This window comes from Erythrolamprus reginae, chromosome 1 (assembly GCF_031021105.1).
Source record: "Erythrolamprus reginae isolate rEryReg1 chromosome 1, rEryReg1.hap1, whole genome shotgun sequence".
Taxonomy (NCBI): domain Eukaryota; kingdom Metazoa; phylum Chordata; class Lepidosauria; order Squamata; family Dipsadidae; genus Erythrolamprus; species Erythrolamprus reginae.
Window position 1 is genome coordinate 88,678,666 of NC_091950.1, and position 18,828 is coordinate 88,697,493.

Sequence of the window (18,828 nt, forward strand, 5' to 3'; positions counted from 1 at the left end):
CATTTGCTTTTTGCTTATGTATGATTTCTTTTGTTTTTCTGTCACATTTTCACATTTACTCTTTGAATGAATGGATTCTTACTATGGCAAAAGGCCAGCAATTGCATTTGTTTTCTTAATTGTGCATGTCCAATAGTTGTAAGTAAATAAATACAGAAACTTGCACTCTTGAGATTCCCTAGCTCATTTTGCAGAGCTCCGATTGCTAGTTCCCAGAAATAATTAGTTTATGCGCCTCCTCTGTTTATCAGAATTAATAAAGTACACCACAGGAAACTATGCCCACGATCTATCAATATTGACAAGCTGAAATGTAGGTTAACTATACTTACAGCTTAGCAAAATGAATTCAGAGCAGTTTAACAAGCCATTTTCCATATCAGTCACTAGAGGTTGTTCCAGTTTAAGCTATCTATACTTATATATCTTCTTAACAATTCAAGTGATACAATACATATACAAATAGTAAGTGCAGCTAGGATGAGATTATGGCATTTACAGCCTTCAGAGGGCCTCTTTGGGGGGGGGGGGGCGAGGGAGGTCATTTTTGCCCCACAGGGAAGTTCTGGAATCTGGGGAGGACGAAAAAAGGGCCTATCGGGCTCACCGGAAGTTAGCATATGAGGGAACAGGAGGGTTGTGCGCACATGCAGAGGGCAGCATGGGGGGGGCATGCATGCAGGTGCAATAGCACACACACACATACTTTCGGCACCCAAGGAAAAAATGGTTTGCCATCACTGGCTTAGAAGAACCAGAGTTCCAAGTGGATACTTCTGTCAAATCTTTTTGTATCCACAAGAGAAAGTGTGAAAAAGGGAGGGGACAACCAGTTTAACCAGTCTGATGCTTATGCACATGACAGTAAGCAATAGTTTGATCTTCCATCCAACTTTATTTTGTCTCAATCATTGCTGGCTTCCATTTTCTCTTATTTTTTTTTCTCTCATCAAAACTTAGTTTCAATGGGCTGATGATGGGAAAGTCTGTTGAGTTGTGTGGGTTGTGCTTGTGAAGTATAAAAACAACCTTGGATTGTCGTTCTAAATTGCATTTTTGTTATTTATGGAAGCTTTTCATTAGTCTTATATCTCAAGAAAGGCAACAAGGGAAACTGGTAAGTTTGTTTGAGAACGTAACAACTCAGCTGCCATGATTTATATGGTTGTTTTGAAATAACAATATAGGCACTCTTGTGATAAAATATACTGGATGTGAAGTACTATAGAAAGTTCTGGTTTGATCAAACTCTGGTAAAACAGGACTGTCAAACTCACAGCCTGTGGGCCAGATGTGTCGCATGCCCGTTTTAGTGAAGGGAAAAAAGTTGCAATACATCACGTGATGCTGCCACGAAGATGCGAGTTTGACACTCCTGCTCTAAAACATGTTTGCAAATCAGGATCAAGCTGTTCAAATAATCCATTGTCAGTGCATGTTAACAAGAGAAAGCACGCATACATCAACAACTAATTCCTGAAGTCTGAAAATATGCTTTTGCAACTATTGGAGGGAAAAATAGCAACAACAGTGATAATAATATGAATTGGACTGCTTACCTTTCTGCTACTTTAGACATTTTTAAACAATGCCTGTCTATCTGAACGTTCAGAAATGATATCTGAAGAAAAGAAATGAAAACAGCGCTTGAGGAAACAACTAAATGCAGCTGCATAGACGCACGGCTATGCCAGTGATTTTATTTGATGGGTTCCATGATTTGCATCATAATACTGTACATTGAAAGATATAGACTCTAATCCAACGTATCCAAGTACTCTGCTCTATATCTGAAAGGCATTTTACCCATCAACTTTAAGTAAATTTGTTGTTCTCTTCTCTATGTTGCAGATATCCAAGACCTCCAACACTCTTCCAACTTTGTTATTCTTGTGTAAATTTTGCAGAACCAAAAAGAAGATGGCAAGGGGGATGAAGGATAGAATTCAACTGATTTACTAGTTAATCACACACACACCCCAATTGTAATTATCGGAACGAACAAATTTTTAATATCTTATTTACTGAAGATTATGTGTCACATCTACAGAAATATATATATATATTTTAAAAAGTCAACCCGTCTCTCAAATGCAAAAGAAACAGTTTCAAAGCCATTTCGCTTACTTGCTTTCTGACGTCATCTTTTGTTGTTTTGCGAATTGGTTGGGAAGGTATATGTGCAGGACTTTGGGACTGACTATCTTCTGTAACTCCATAAACTGACTGTAATAAAAAGTTGAAAATAATTTGCTACATAAGAGTAATCCTCAGTAGGGAGAGGTTGCACATCTTTCAATGGTTAAAGTTCGCATTAATTCAAAAGGAAGATGAACAATGTATTCTCTAATGAAAGAGTGGCCAGAAAATGAAGGAGGAAATAATAATATGAAGCACGTATAAAAAAATGATTGTCATTGATCCTGGAGTTTTTTCTCATCTCGATAAACATGTACATGTGTAATATATGCGTGTGTGGGTATGTGTTTGCTAGAAGTCATATTCCAAATAAAGGACTGAACAACATTTTTTTACTTCGGGTTTTTATGCAAATGCAGGAAAGTGTTTTTTGTTTGTATCAAAATAAAATCAATACAAAATACAAAATTTATGAAACCCAAGCATCAAACCTAAATCTTAAAACTCCATTTCAAGCAAATTCATCCTCAAAACCATCATACTATTAGCTAGAGCAGAATGTCAGCGTTCAACAGCCCCAGGCCTGTCAGCAAAGGTGTATTTTAAAACCTCTCGAAAGGCCAGGAGGTTGGGGGCAATGCAAATCTCTAGGAGGAGTTGATTCCAAAGGACCAGAGCAGCTACAGATAAGGCCCTTCCCCTGGGCCCCACCAGGTGACATATTATTATTATTATTGTTGTTGTTGTTGTTGTTGTTGTTGTTGCTGCTGCTATTATTATTATTGTTGTTGTTATTATTATTATTATTATTATTATTATTATTATTATTAATTAGATTTGTATGCCGCCCTTCTCTGAAGACTCGGGGTGGCTCACAAGATACAAAAACAATACAACAAATCTAATTAATTAAAAATTATGACTAAAATCCCATATATATTAAAATCAGTCAGTCAATTCATTCACAACCACACATCACATTTCGTAAACAGGTGGGGTGGGGTGTTTGATCTAATTGCCCCATACCTGGTGACATAAATGAGTCTTAAGACTCTTGCGAAAGGTGAGGAGGGTGGGGGCAGTGTGAATCTCTGGGGGGAACTGATTTCAGAGAGCTGGGGCCGCCACAGAGAAGGCTCTTCCCTTAGGATCCCGCCAGATGACATTGTCTGGCTGACGGGACCTGGAGAAGGTCAACTCTGTGGGATCTGACTAGCCGCTGGGATACGTGAGGCAGGAAACCATCCAGTAATTGTTGATTAAAATTGCCTGTCAAGTAAGCGTCCCTATTTATAGAATTGATTGATCTCTCATCTGCATCTATCAATCATTCTCCCTCATTTTCACAATCCATGCTCATCCAGAAATGCACAATTTTTCCACATGCTGCCCTTCTTCCAGCAGAAACTGCAAACAAAAAGGAGGATAAATATAGGAATAATGTGAGGCAAGAAGAAAGGGGAACTGAGCTAAGAAGGTAAGACAAAAAAAAATCCCCCAACAACAGTAGAAGACTGAATGCAAATTAAATAAAGAGAAAATGCAGTTGAATAGGAAAAATTGAATAGGAAAAAAAATGTGTGGCTGTTACATTCAAAAGACAAGTAGCCTCTGTTTAGCAATGACTAATCTTAAATGATATCCAAATTAATTTGCAGAAAGGTCTGCAGTCCTTTGCATCTTATTCTACTTTCAATCATTTATGGAGCACACTGGTTAAGATATTCAGCTTGTCAGCTGGAAAGACGACAGATTGGATTTGAAAGCTCAGCATCACGCAATGGGCTCCTGCTTACCTAGCAATTCGAAAGCATGCAAATGCGAGTACCACAGATAAAAGATACTACTTTGGTTGGGAGGAAACAGTGCCCAGCGATGTCATGCTGACCCCAATGACAACAGAAATGTCTTTGGCTCAATGGCCTTGAAGCAGAGATCAGCATTGCCCCCTATAACTACTGGAGATGCACGACCAGCGGATTAAACCGCTGGTGGAAATTCCCCACGGAGCAAGGGGACACTGCCGGCAGCTCAGTGAGCTTCGAATTTCCGGGTTTCTTGGAACCCGGAAATTCGGCTTCTGGCTGCGCACCAAGTGAGGCACGCCATCTAGTGGTCACAGGAGGAGGTCCGAATAGGACCTCCTCCTTGCGTTCCTGGCTCCCAAAAGCGAACACCCGCCCACCCTCCGCTATTAACAGTGTGTCCTAAGGAGGTCGCCTCGGGGCCGAATAGGAATTTTTGCAGCCTCCCCTTTAGAGGCGGCCGTTTTTTCGCCTATTCCACACTGACGGTACGGACTGGATTGGTTAGGGGGTGCGGCGCACTTAGTTGTTAGCATAGGCCTCCCTTTGGTCATTGGGGTTTGGCAGGTTAGGGGCGGAAATGGGCAATTAGAAGCATGCTCCTTTGGGCATCCTTAAAGGGTGATGGACCGCCTCTCTCCAGGAACTAGAGGTTGGAACAACTTCGGGGATTGGAGAGAGGATGTCCATGGGAATCACCGGATCCAATTTCCCAGGGGGATTGGAGGGTGAATTCCTCCCACATGACGAAGGGGTGTGGCTTGGATCCAGGTGAAGGTGGCTACCTTCACCTGGTTCAGCAAGGAGTTTTTGCCCAATGTTGCCAAGGACGTTTTTGGTAGGAATTTCCGCCTCGTTAGTTTTGGCCTCTGCAGGTCCTTAGTTACGTTTGAATTTAAATATTTAAATTTACGTATTCAAATTTATTTAAATTTATGCTAATTTAATGAAATGACCCTTATTTAATCCACAATACGTCTCAGCGTCTTTACTCTGCTTCCGGGGGGAATATAGTACTGTATATTGCTCAAAAAAAAATAAAGGGAACACTTAAGCAACAGAATATAACTCCAAGTAAATCAAACTTCTGTGAAATCAAACTGTCAGCTTAGGAAGCAACACTGATTGACAATCAATTTCATTTTGTTGTCAGCGCACTCAACTTTGTACAGAACAAAGTATTCAATGAGAATATTTCATTCATTCAGATCTAGGATGTGTTCTTTGAGTGTTCTCCCTTTATTTTCTTGAGCAGTGTTTTAAATAAAATATAAATCCTTCCATTCCCCACCATCCACTCAGAGCTGAATAAGCTTCTTGGGTGAGAAACAAAACGTCTTGAGAGAAAAATAGGAAAATCCAGTTACCTCCTGAAAAACATCTTCAGAACAACCATGGCCTGGCTGACTGAGAATTCTCTATAGAACTACAGTGGTACCTCTACTTAAGAACGGCTCTATTTAAAAACATTCCTAGATAAGAACCATGTGTTCAAGATTTTTTTGCCTCTACTTAAGAACCATTTTCTACTTAAGAACCTGAGCCCGGAAAAATTTCCCGGGAAATTTGAGAGTGCCATGAAGGCCCGGCCAGTTTCCTGCCATTCCCCCTTTAATCCCGGCCATCTCGGGCTTTTCTGGGCTGCCAGAGGAGCCTTTTGGTGATGCTTAAGGAGGCTTTGGCTGTCCAGAGCGAACAAAGCATTTTCCTTTCTCTGGGCACTTGGACAGGGAATAAACCTCTGCCAGTACCCAGAAAAAAGAAACACTTCCTTTGCTCTGGGCAGCCGAGGAGTCACCACAGCGAAGGAAAAGCGTAGGCTACAAAGTGAGTGAGCGAGAGGAGAGAGGAGCCCTTCAGCCTGGGAAGGAAGAGGCAGCAGGTAGCAGCAACAGCAGCCAGTGTATGGGAGGCAGTGTAAGAGAGGCAGCCTTGCGCCGGGTGTATTGGAGGTGTGTGCTCATCCTCGCCGCCTCAGAGTCCCTCTTTTTTTTTTAAGCCTTAAAAGTTTTGGATTTTTTTTTTATTCTCCTCACCTCACCTTCTTCCTTCGGCAGCAACTGTTCTCCTTCTCCTCTTCCTCCTCCCCCTCCCACCCAAATTCCGAGCTTTCATTTCTTTCCTAATGAGTTTGCACGCATTATTTGTTTTTACATTGATTCCTATGGGAAAAATTGCTTCTACTTAAGAATGTTTCTACTTAAGAACCTGGTCACGGAATGAATTAAGTTCTTAAGTAGAGGTACCACTGTGCCAGAATAAAATCCACAGGAACTCCTTTTCTTTCAATCATTTATCCTGTTAAGTAATTGTTGGGGAGAAACCCTGTAGCAGTTTTAGGCTGGGGACTAGTGATGGGCTGCTAGTTATGCAGATCGGTGTGCAGTTCCAGTTGGAAAAATAGGATCCCCGATGTGTACATGCACACCAACGTGCAAGATTTGGCTTCTACAATTGTGCAGCAAGGGAAATCTCGTGTGATTTCCCTGAAATCTCACGCGAGCAAAATTTTGGCAACTTTTACTGAGTTTTTTGCTTCTGCATGGGTGTCTTTTTGTGATGCTGTGATTTTGCTGAGGCTTCCCTCACTGGGAAACCCCACCTCCGACTTCCGTTGCCAGCGAAGCGCCCGTTTTTGTGATGCTGGGATTCCCCTGCTGGGATTCCCCTGTAGCATCACAAAAACGTGGAAGTCCGGAGGTGGGGTTTCCCATGGAGGGGAGCCTGAGTGCAAAGCCGGGTGCTTCGGCTGGAAAAAGGGGTGAATTTTGGGCTTGCACGCATTAATCGCTTTCCCATTGATTCCTATGGGAAACATTGTTTCATCTTACGAACTTCTCACCTTACGAATCTCCTCCCGGAACCAATTAAGTTCGTAAGACAAGGTATCACTGTATATGTTATGTGCAAACAGAAATTTTAGTAGATTAATAGACTTCAACTTTTTTCAGCACAGTAAAGTACAGAATAAAATTACAGTCTAAACCTTTACCAACTTCAATTACTATAATTATAAAAGTACATACTTATGAACGTTAAACATGGAGATTTGAAATGGATATTATATATAATATTTGAACTGAATACAATTATTCATTTTTTTTTCTAGATGTAATCAAGGATACATAAAGACATTAGGTTTATCTTAAAGGCCTTTGTATAATGTTAAAAAGTAATAATTTCAGGTCATTACATAAAGATATATAAACAAACTTTACAGAAATATTTACCCGAACTGAGGGTTATTTTTTTACTTAGACTGATGTCAACGTCTTTTTATAGATCAGTACTAAATGTATCCCATAAAAATTCATCTAGCATGTTTTATAGGTTCTTTGGAGAAGAGAAAAAGAGACTTGCCTTTTTGACCCTCTGTGGATTCTTCATTCGCCGACACTTTCTGATGTCCATCTCTGTTGTATTCACACAGCCCGGCTGGGGGGGGGGGAAACCCACATACAAAAATATTAATTTTGTTTAATGTATATACTGCCTTTCATTTTCTACAGACCAATGATTTCAAATTCTGACTCATGGTGCAATTAGAATTGCATTTTTAATCTAACATTTGGAAGTTCATTTAGAAATCACAGCAGGCTAATTCAGCACAAATTAGCTTTCAGTGAGGCTCAGTTCAATGGAAGAATGGGTTTATCTATTTTCTATTTGCAGGACATAGACTATCACTGGGTGCACTTTGCTAAAATTCAAGGCTATAGAGACCAAAATCATTTGACTTCTCCACTCAATTTTTGGAGATAAAGTACTTGTTTGAACTCCACTTTTATATAATAGCTAGGTTTATATACTGTTCTTAGATCCCAAGCTAATTCTGACTTACAACTATTGCTCTTAGTGGCCATTAGATTGAAAAGATTGCCCAAATTATACACACATTGTTAGATATTTGCCTGGGTGACCTACCCAGACAGGGTAAAAGTCAAAAGTTCAGATTTGTTTATTGCATGTTGATTGGTTGCCTTCTTTTGGTGCTTAAAATGTATCTTTGTAAAACTGCCCTGTTGCTGGGCTAGATTGTATAAATAGGAGAACTGTCATTGTATAGAGCTCTCAATACTCCATTGCTTCTTGACTGAATTGACTTCCTTGTCCTGTTAGCAAAATAAACCTTGCTTGATTCAACCTTGCTTTGAGAGTTATTACATTGGCGACGAGGAAACCGACCCTCCGTGTGCTATCATGGCTACTCCATCGGTAGTCCAGCCACCTGAATTCTTTGATTCAGAAAGAATGACCTGGACAGCCTACATGGCCTCCAGATATTTTATAATTAGCTGATTATAAAAGAATAACTAGTCTGTGAATCTTACCACCGGCCTATGGACATCCCAGAAGGCTCTTTCTTGACTATCCAGAATCTTCCTTTCTGTCTTATCCTTTTTTCTGTCAATTCTAAAGAGTACAAATAAAATAGAATCAAAAACAGTTTGAGGTTCAATCCTGATTTGTGCGAGAATTGATATTCATATTCCTTATGAATGTTTAGTTAATAAAAACATAAATACAGAGCATTCTGCCATTACAATTCAAACTAGTCCCTTTCTATATCATATCGTATTTGCATGTGCAATTAGTCCAGTTTACAATTAATTAACTGTACAGGATTGCCCAGAATCCTAGGCTAAAATGTGGTTGCTTAATTGGCTCAACATCTAATGTGAATACAGATAGTCCTTGTTCCATAAATAGGGCTTGCAATTTGGTCCCTAAGCGAATTGGACATTAAATGAAACTGCAACTGTGCTCGACTTTCCTTTGCTTTACAGAAATACGAAGGTCATAAATGTGAAGTCATGTTGCCAAGTTACTTTTTCACTATTGTTGCAACTGTGAACGGTCACTATACGAGGCAGCCATTAAAAGAGAAGTACAAGTACAACCAATAGGCAATGGGATATTTATGTTTTGCAGAAAACATCCATCTAAAATTTTATACCAAAAATATAGTGCTCCTGCTGGATACATCCATCCATCCATCCAAATCCATCTAAGAGTCAATTCTTTGCATATACCGCTAAGAGATTTAAACTAAAATCTAAAATTAGTTCTAGTGGTAAATAAAAATACACCCTCTGTTTACAGCCTCTGTTTGGAGTAACTTGCAGAAACAGGGCAGTTAAACTAGGGATACATTTTATTTATTTATTCCATTTCCGTAGACACCTAATTCAACCAAGTGACCATATAGTTTTACTGGATCTATATTATACCTGTTAAAGCAATCAAATGTGAATATACACTAAGGATTTTTGTCAACCCTTCCACCCAAAATGTTGACAACTTCTAGAAAGGAATTACAGACTATGTGATGGCCACAACAGTCAAACCAACTTAAAATTAGGTCCATAAATCGAATGGCTTTAGCGCAGAAGGAGTTTAACAATCAGCATCCACTCTTATCCATGTGGTTGACATTGATTAATACAGCTCATTTAATATTGCCTGAGGCTTTAGGGATGCCCAGCGGATAGTAGTGGAAAAATCTGTCAGAGCAGAAAGGCCACGGAATGAGTTACGAACAGAGAAAACATGCCACATGTGTGTGTTCCCATGTCATTGTTTTATTAAAAATTATATTTATTTCTAGAAATAAACTGTATTGAGGACAGAAAGACTCAAATTAAATTTAATTCTTTTAAAAATTTTATATCAATAAAATAATCTGTAGCAACATCATTTACTTATGATTAGTGTCCTGCCTGATTGAATCATTGGATTAAGCCACTAAAAGTTTAGTGAAGTAGAGAGAAGATTCCAGTTGTAATTGGCAAAATGATATTCAAAGCCCAAATACATATTTTTGGGGGACACAGAATGGGTTTGATATAATGTCCCACATGCCTTTCAGTATTTCAACAGTATTCCCCCCCCTTTTTTTGGTAACATGGGTAATATTTTGTAGTCCATGCACTTATGACCAATGTAGCATTGCTATGGTTACCTGATTGCAATTTGGGTGCTTGGCAACTGGCAGGTGTTTATGATCATTGCAGCATCCGAGAGTCACCTGATTCCCATTTGCAATCTTCACAGATATTTTTGAACAAACAAAGTCAGTGGGGAAGCTAGCAGGAGGCCTCACGTTTTGGTCTTATGAGGTCTTGGTTAAAGGCCATGGAAAAAAGGTTGTAAAATCAGGTTACAGTCATGTGATGCTTTTCTTAATACAAGTAGTACCTCTAGATACGAGCTGCTCCACATGCGAGTATTCCAAGTTACGAGCCATGACGCGAGCGAAATTTCTGTTCGACACCCGAGCTCAAATTCGGGATATGAGCTGAGCTTCCACTAGGTGGCGCAAGAATCCTTGCTTCTGGTTATCTCGGCGCGAAAAACAAAGTCTAAAGGCATTCGTTCAAGATGCGAGTTGATCGACTTACGAGCTCGGGTCTGGAACGAATTAAACTCGTATGTCGAGGTACCACTGTAATGGCACCAGTTAATAGCAAATTTTCCATTTCCAATTATGGTCATAAGTCAAGGACTACCTATATCCCATGCTCATTCCATATTTAATTTATTACCAACAGTGCCAAGTAAAATTTAATGTATTCTATTGCGCAGCCTTTAGCATCTTGAAGCCATGCTGTGTTCAGGTTTTGAGTTCAGATTTCCTTCCTTTCTAATATGCCAGCCAAAGTGGGCACATCTGTGTTTTCTCAATGATTTCTCTTCACAAGGGATTGGAGAAAGTGAGGGTGATGAATAAGGTGGTCTGGGTGGCAAAGAGATTTTAAAAAAAATTCTAATACCAAGGAGAGTGTAAACTATAGAAAAGCATTCAGTTGTGGGAGGACAAATGAGCCTTAAAGTATAAGCTTGAAATAGTATATTTCATCATTACCATGTATTCAGTATCACCAGAATTTTCAATCATTTGAAAATGATTGCAAACACCTACTTGACTTGTGCTTCAGCTTGCATAAAGATGAATTCCCACTTTCTGGCAAAAGCTCTCTGAAGTCTTGCTAAGTTCTCCTAAGAGGACAAGACAACAACATCAACAATATATGTCCCATTAATTTATTTTCTTAATTAATTAATTATACATACATACATACATACATACATACATACATACACACATACATACATACATATACATATATACATATACATACATATACATACATATATACATATACATACATACATACATACATATACATACATATACATATATACTGCTCAAAAATAATTATATATATCCATATACAGTATATTTACAGTACTGCCGGCTGCCACGTTTTAAAACACGCGCGCTGCTTCGCAGCTGTCTGCTGAATCCGAACGCGGAAGTTAGCGTTCCGGATTCAGCAGAGAGCTGCGAAGCGGCGCGCGTGTTTTAAAAGGTTGCAGCCGGCCTGGGGGGCTCGGGGGCTTCCCCCCGAGCCCCCCAGGCTGGCTGCCACGTTTTAAAACACGCACGCTGCTTCGCAGCTGTCTGCTGAATCCGAACGCGGAAGTTAGCGTTCCGGATTCAGCAGAGAGCTGCGAAGCGGCGCGCGTGTTTTGAAAGGTTGCAGCCGGCCTGGGGGGCTTGCCAGCACCCCCCCGAGCCCCCCAGGCCGGCTGCAACCTTTTAAAACACGCGGGATACGAGCGCCAAGGAGCTGTCTCCTGAAGCCGAAAGCGGAAGTTAGTGTTCGGCTTCAGGAGACAGCTCCTTGGCGCTCGTATCCCGAATGTGAGCTCGGGAGGCGAACAAAAATGTCACTCCCCTCCCAGCTCTTATCTCGAGTAGCTCGTAAGTAGAGCTGCTCGTATGTCGAGGTTCCACTGTATATATACTGCTCAAAATATAAAGGGAACACTCAAATAACACATCCTAGATCTGAATGAATGAAATATTCTCATTGAATACTTTGTTCTTTACAAAGTTGAATGTGCGCAACAGCATGTGAAATTAATTGTCAATCAGTGCTGCATCCTAAGTGGACAGTTCAATTTCTCATTGATTCCATGGGAGAAATTCCAGTAAGTCCTTACTAACTTCAGTGGGCTTTTAAAGGTACATAATATTTAACTGATTCGTGCCTATGTAAAACATGCCAGGCTTTGTTCTTATGTTGTATAATAATTATGTGTGCATGCTTTTCTATAATGCTCATTGTTTTCCTAAACATTTGCATTCTCAAAGTTTGTGTCGTTCAAAAGTATTACAAATTCTGTAAAATGTGGCCGCAAAGCATTTGGAGGCCTCCCATACTTGGGGGATAGGTGGCTACACTCTGCTGCTGTAATAATGATCTAAGCCATGGCAATATGGATAAACAACATCATTTAAACAGAACTCTCTTATCTGATGTGAGATGTTGACTGGGGCGAGTAAAAATAATTGATTCAAGCATCACAGTGGGGTAGCGAAATATTGAGTTTACCTTTCAAGATACAAATCCATTATGTGCAAAGTGTGTAAACTGAATGCTTTGAATTATTGGCAGGAAGATTTTAGTTGAGTAGAATTGCCCACAAGAATCCAGGTTGTCAACAACCTGAAGTGAGGACCTCAGAGGTGGGCTCCTACCGATGTGCCTCGGTGCAGTAGTCTGGTAGTGGCCTGCCAATTGTGTACTTTGCGCACAACAGTTCCGGTCCATGTGCGGCGCCATTTTTATTACTAATTGTCAGCCCTTTTTTGCCTCTGCGCATGTGCAGAGGCAAAAACGCGTAAGGGGACACTCACCCATGTGTGATTTCCAGTCACTTTTTGCTGCTGTGCATGCGCAGAAGCAAAATTGCGTGAGTGGATGCTTGTGCGATTTTCAATTATTTTTTTGATTCCGTGCATGCGCAGAAGCAAAATCTCATGAGGAGATGCACACACGCGTGACAGTTGTGATGCACACGCAGAGCACCAGTTGGGAGAAAAGAGGAACCCATCACTGGAAGACCTTAAGTACTGAAATGTGAAATCCACTCTCTACTGTGTAACACTTTTGAAATGACTCACATGGAGATATGATGAATTTACATAAAAATGTTAAGTTAACACGTGAGAGAGGAAGGGTGTGGCACAATAAGAAGCAAAACCAGTTCCATTCCAGCCATCAGCATGGATGTTTTTAAAAGTAGGGGTTTGTGTTCTGAAAGCTAACAACGGGGTGCGTTCAAAAAGTAATGCAATTATTATTTTTTAAGTAATTTATTGAACAGATTTGCACAAACACTTAAAATTCTTCAAAGTACTGTCCTTGGGCCTCTACACATTTTTTCCAGTGACTCTGCTATGACCGGTACGCGCCCTGGAAGGAGTCTTCGGGGACCTCTTGCAAGGTCTTCGTCATGGCTGATTGGATCTCTTCTATGGATGAAAAACAGGTTCCTTTCAGGGCGGGGGCGATGTCAGGACTACGGGAGGGGGGCAGCGTTGGCACCTGGTGTTTGGCCAGGAACTCACGGACTTATAGTGCGTTGTGGCAAGGCACGTTTTTCGTCCATAGAAGAGATCCAATCAGCCGTCACCAAGACCTTGCGAGAGGTCCCCAAAGACGCCTTCCAGGGCGTGTACCAGTCATGGCAGAGTAGCTGGAAAAAATGTGTAGAGGCCCAAGGACAGTACTTAGAAGAATTTTAAGTGTTTGTGCAAATCTGTTCAATAAATTACTTTAAAAAAATTTGCATTACTTTTGGAACATACCCTGTATGGTGAAACTGAAATGGCATTCTTCTCTGCACTTATACAGACCAGGACACATATGATTCTTCATTATGTGAGCAATCAGTTTGTGGTGGAAGTGGGGAAAAGATCTAATTAGCGGGTGTTAATTAATGAGTCTGACTCTTAATACTTGCAAGAGAACTGAATTTAGTGCTATGCCTCCTTTGTGGGTATACCATAATGTGACTGCAGATGCTGAATAAGGCTTTTGTTGATTTGTCGAGAACGTTCATGATTATAGTTGCATAATTCACTAGCTGATGGTGTGGAAATAACAATGGTAGACGGGTGCAGGAATAAAAACACTCAGAAAATTACAATGCGGAGTGCAAAACTGTCCATATATAATGGTTGGCTGATTTAAAAACAACTGGCAATTCTGCTCAGGTTGTGGGAAGGAATGTAAATTTAAACTTCCATGTATGTCAAGCTGTGCAAGCATCAGTCACCACTGCATTTAACAGGCACTAGGTGAGTTAAATGCTACAGATTTTTCAGTATCTGAGGAGTTATTTTCTGTTGTTATAAATTTCCAAAATCCAAATAAAGATGTATTGTCACAACCCTGAGAAAGCCAATGAATAATATTAATGCTCAGTGTGGTCTTCCTTTATTTTTGGGCTCTTAAAATTGTAGGCATAGGAAAACAAAATAATTTTGATAATGTTGATTCTAAGAGTTGAAATACTGCTTAGAACAGTGGTTCTGAACCTTTCCAATGCCGTGACCTCTTAATACAGTTCCTCATGTTGTGGTGACCCTCAACCAAAAATCTAGTGCCAATTCTCCCAACAGAGCTTTAAGATGATTGGCCGGAAGGTCATAGGGACACCTCCACTGCAAACGCCTGATTGGTTGGATTGTAAAAATATATTCCAAGGCGCCAGAATAGAAGCTTTAGTTCCTAACACCATGAAAAAATTGTCTTTTCCCATGGTCTTAGTCGCCCCTCGTGAAACAGTTGTTCAACCCCCAAATGGGTCATGACCCTCAGGTTGAGAACCACTGGCTTAGAAGGTCCCAGATAATTTTGAAGTGATGAAAGGAGACCAGACTAAGGTCTTTGGTCCAGTTGTTGGAAAGCCTATGACTAATCCACATAGCATCAGGACTGCCTGGCCAATATAATAATTTTGGTATCAAAATTGCTCAGATTCACTTGAAAATACCACATTGATGTCCTACGTAGCAACTCCAATATCTTGCCATATTATCCGAGGGTCCATTTGGTCTGTTGACCCAGATGAAATAGATACAGCACTCTTTGGCATGACCCCTACCATCCATGAATTAGACTTGCACCTTTTCTGATTGGGATTGGAGGGTATATGTCAGGTTGAATTTATGAAGCTTTCAATGCCTTGCTTCAGAAACAAAGTTGATATCTGTAGTTTTGAAGGAGCTGTAATATAGCCCCTCCTTAAAAGCCATTCCATGGATGTACAGTGGTACCTCTACTTATGAACTTAATTTCTCCATAACCAAGTTCTTAAGTGGAAAAGTTTGTAAGAAGAAGCAATTTTCCCCACAGGAATCAATGTAAAAGCAAATAATGTGTGTGATTGGGGAAACCAAAGGGAGGATGGAGGCCCTGTTTCCTCCTAGGAGATTCCTAGAGAGGCCCCATAGAGGCTTCTCCCCACCTTTTCTGGCCCTGTTTCCTCCCAGGAGATTCCCAGAGAGGCCCCACAGAGGCTTCTCCCCACCTTTTCCAGTCCTGTTTCCTCCCAGGAGATTCCTAGAGAGGCTTCTCCCTGCCTTTTCCGGTTACAGTTTTGGAGGCTCTGGTTTGTAAGGGGAAAACGGTTCTTGAGAAGAGGCAAAAAAAATCTTAAACACCTGGTTCTTATCTAGAAAAGTTCATAAGTAGAGGCGTTCTTAGATAGAGGTACCACTGTACTTGTTTTCGACAATAATTTTCTCAGTATCTAACCTCCCCTTTTTATAAAGTCAACCAAAAGTTTTCAAGTTTGGTAGGAATGTAGCTGTGGAGTCACCTTGAAGAATAACTGTGTCTCTTTAAGTCAGGGTTTAGGGTTACACATAGAAATTAAGGTAGCATTGGTTGATTACTTTTGTTAGGATCTGGATGGCATAGGATACTCCCTTGAACCTTTTTCCTGGCTGTCATACCTTTAACCTCAGTATTCTTCTGGAATGGCTGTGAGGACAGGGATCTGGAGTCCATTTACTGGTTGGTGCACATGAGCACAAGCATTTTTACAAGGTTTAACTACTAGTAGATTTCTGGGTGCAATTTGAAGTGCCGGTTTCAATCTATAAAGTGTATTGCTGGCAAGCAGATAGATGCAGGACTGCCTTCATCAACCAGAGTGTAGCAAACTCATCCATAAAGGTTATCCCAGGAGAAACTGTGAATAGTAGCCGATTTTCTTGAGGTAATGGAGTTGAGCCAGAAGAAATTTCTTGATAATGACTTTTGTAATTTGGAAAAAAGCTCCCTTTGAGACACTCTTCTGGAAATCAATTAAAACAGACCTTTTCTGTAGGATGTTTGAGGATTAATAGAGATTGCCATCTGTGTTATTAGTTGTTCTCCATTCTAATCTTTTTACTTTAAAAGGATGTTCAGATCTGGTTTAAGTACAGATTACTTGGAAGCAAATAAAAGTATTGAGGTCAGAGATTGGGTTGGAGGGGTGATGGTGTTGACTCAAAACAGAGCTCCTAACATCACTCCTGGCTTAGAGCCACTGAATCTGACTCACCAGTCACTATTTGGGAATAGAGCAAGACTATCTGAGCCTTCTCCAACCTGGTGTTCTACAACACCCATCCTACTCATCTAGAGAGATTTATAACCTAACTTATCTGGAAAGCAAGAGAGAGAGGGTCCGCAACATGGGCGTCCTCCTCGATCCACAGCTCACATTAGAGAAACATCTTTTAGCTGTGACGAGGGGGGCGTTTGCCCAGGTTCGCCTGGTGCACCAGTTGTGGTCCTATCTGGACCGGGAGTCACTGCTCACAGTCACTCATGCCTTCATCACCTCGAGGCTCGACTACTGCAATGCTCTCTACATGGAGATATCTTTGAAAAGTGTTTGGAAACTTCAGATCGTGCAGAATGCAGCTGCGAGAGCAATCATGGACTTCCCTAAATATGCCCATGTCACACCAACACTCCGCAGTCTGCATTGGTTGCCGATCAGTTTCTGGTCACAATTCAAAGTGTTGGTTATAAAGCCCTTCATGGCACCGAACCAGATTATCTCCGGGACCCAGCAACCAGTTAGGTCCCACAGAGTGGGCCTTCTCCGAGTCCCATCAACTAAACAATGTCGTTTGGCCGGACCCAGGGGAAGAGCCTTCTCTGTGGCAGCCCCGGCCCTCTGGAACCAACTCTCCCCAGAGATTAGAATTGCCCCCACCCTCCTTGCCTTTCGTAAGCTCCTTAAAACCCACCTCTGCCGTCAGGCATGGGAGAACTGAGATATTCTTTCCCCCTAGGCCTCTACAATTTATGCATGGTATGTTTGTATGTATGTTTGGTTTTATAATAAGGGTTTTTTAGTTGTTTTAGTATTGAATTGTTACATGCTGTTTTTATCACTGTTAGCCGCCCCGAGTCCACGGAGAGGGGCGGCATACAAATCCAATAAATAAATAAATAAATACATAAATAAAGCACCAACGTGGACCATAACCTTTCACCATGACAAACCACATGTTAGTTGTAATCACCAATAATGGTACTGTCTCCAACCTTTACAGTCAATGCAGTGTAGAAATAATTAACTGCAGATATATAGAAATATTTGAAGTATGAATGACTATCTTAATAGAAGTGCAATTAATAACTATAATTTGAATCTACTTAATAACCTTTATGTGCTGAGTAGGCTTGTACATTACAATGGTGTATGGATTTATATATAATATAATTAATATAATATAATGGCTTTTGTCTAGCATACCAAAACATAGGGATCACTAAGACTTCCCCTCTTTCCAATTATTTCCAGATATTTGCATTGGTAGGAGGTGATGCCAATAGTCAATGTGGTCTATAGTCATCATAAACACTTGAATCAACACTAAATAGTATAATTATACTCTATGAAAACTGTATTACATTATACATATACATTTTCATGTAATGCAAAATGGGCAGAATGGACTCTTAAGAGTTCCTAACATTTTAGCAAGCAGCAACTGAATAGTTTAATTTTTTAAAATTTTTAAATAGCATTAAAATATAGTATTATATTCTGATAATGCTTTTGTCCTTTGAAGCAGTATTATAGAACCACTCGCTCCAATAAAGAAAACTTAAAATCATTCAGTGCACATTATTTCCCCCAGATCTTGTGGAAATAAGAGTTATCTAGGTGGAAATATTCTGAGTACTTTAAAAAATTGTTTTTTGAGCCTAGTTTATGGGGAAATAACAGTGATTTTTCTCCCCTTGAACGGCCTCATTTGCAAAGGGGAATGAAGTGGAATAAGTGGAAATTAAGGATGGTCAAATTCCACAAAAAAACTGACTCTTAAAAAATTATTCGGGGTTGTAAAATGCCATGGCACTTGCTTAAGTGGACTTGCTTAGGTTCAAGTCCACATTCAAACACAGAATTGACTGATTTTTTTTATACTTCCCATCTGCTCACCATCAGGATTGTTGTGTAGGGATAAAATTAAGGGTAGAATTCCATGTAAATTGTCTTAAACTCCCTGGCATAATATAAATAAAGCATAAGTCTGCCCCCTGCAAATATAAATCAAAAATAAAACATGTTTCTTTCTCATATCTCTCCTACATCTGTATAATTTCTGGATACATTTAATCCAATAGCAGTCCTTTTAGACAATGATGCTGCCCATGTAAAATCAGATGACATTAATTTTTAAGGATATCACACTTTGGAACTATAAAATCAGTATACCCACTGCTTCATAATCTGCCAGTTCCAGTCTAGCTTTATTCTGCATGGTCCTCTTGCAAAGATAGATGGCTGTAGAGAAAAACAAACAACAGCAAAATAAACAAACAAATGACCATTAAAGATATGTGAAGAAAGAAGAGGAGGAGAGGGAGGGAAAAAGGAAGAGAGAGAAAGAATCAAACAACTTATTTTACTCTTATTTTACTGAAAGAGTAGTAGATCCTTGGAACAAACTTCCAGCAGACGTGGTTGGTAAATCCACAGTAACTGAATTTAAACACGCCTGGGATAAACA

At 40.2% G+C, this 18,828-nt stretch overlaps 1 protein-coding gene across 2 annotated transcripts in view; it reads right to left on the minus strand.

The window, feature by feature from the left end:
• The window catches only part of RGS6 (regulator of G protein signaling 6), a 319,358-nt gene that overhangs the window by 66,883 nt on the left and 233,647 nt on the right, over positions 1 to 18,828 (minus strand). For both annotated transcript variants that reach the window (XM_070758388.1, XM_070758379.1), the window contains exons 7-12: positions 18,538 to 18,602; positions 10,867 to 10,943; positions 8,276 to 8,357; positions 7,305 to 7,379; positions 2,128 to 2,226; positions 1,560 to 1,621 (exon numbers count right to left, since the gene is read on the minus strand). In XM_070758388.1, the coding sequence (XP_070614489.1) occupies positions 1,560 to 1,621; positions 2,128 to 2,226; positions 7,305 to 7,379; positions 8,276 to 8,357; positions 10,867 to 10,943; positions 18,538 to 18,602 (460 nt within the window). The remainder of the gene's footprint in view (positions 1 to 1,559; positions 1,622 to 2,127; positions 2,227 to 7,304; positions 7,380 to 8,275; positions 8,358 to 10,866; positions 10,944 to 18,537; positions 18,603 to 18,828) is intronic.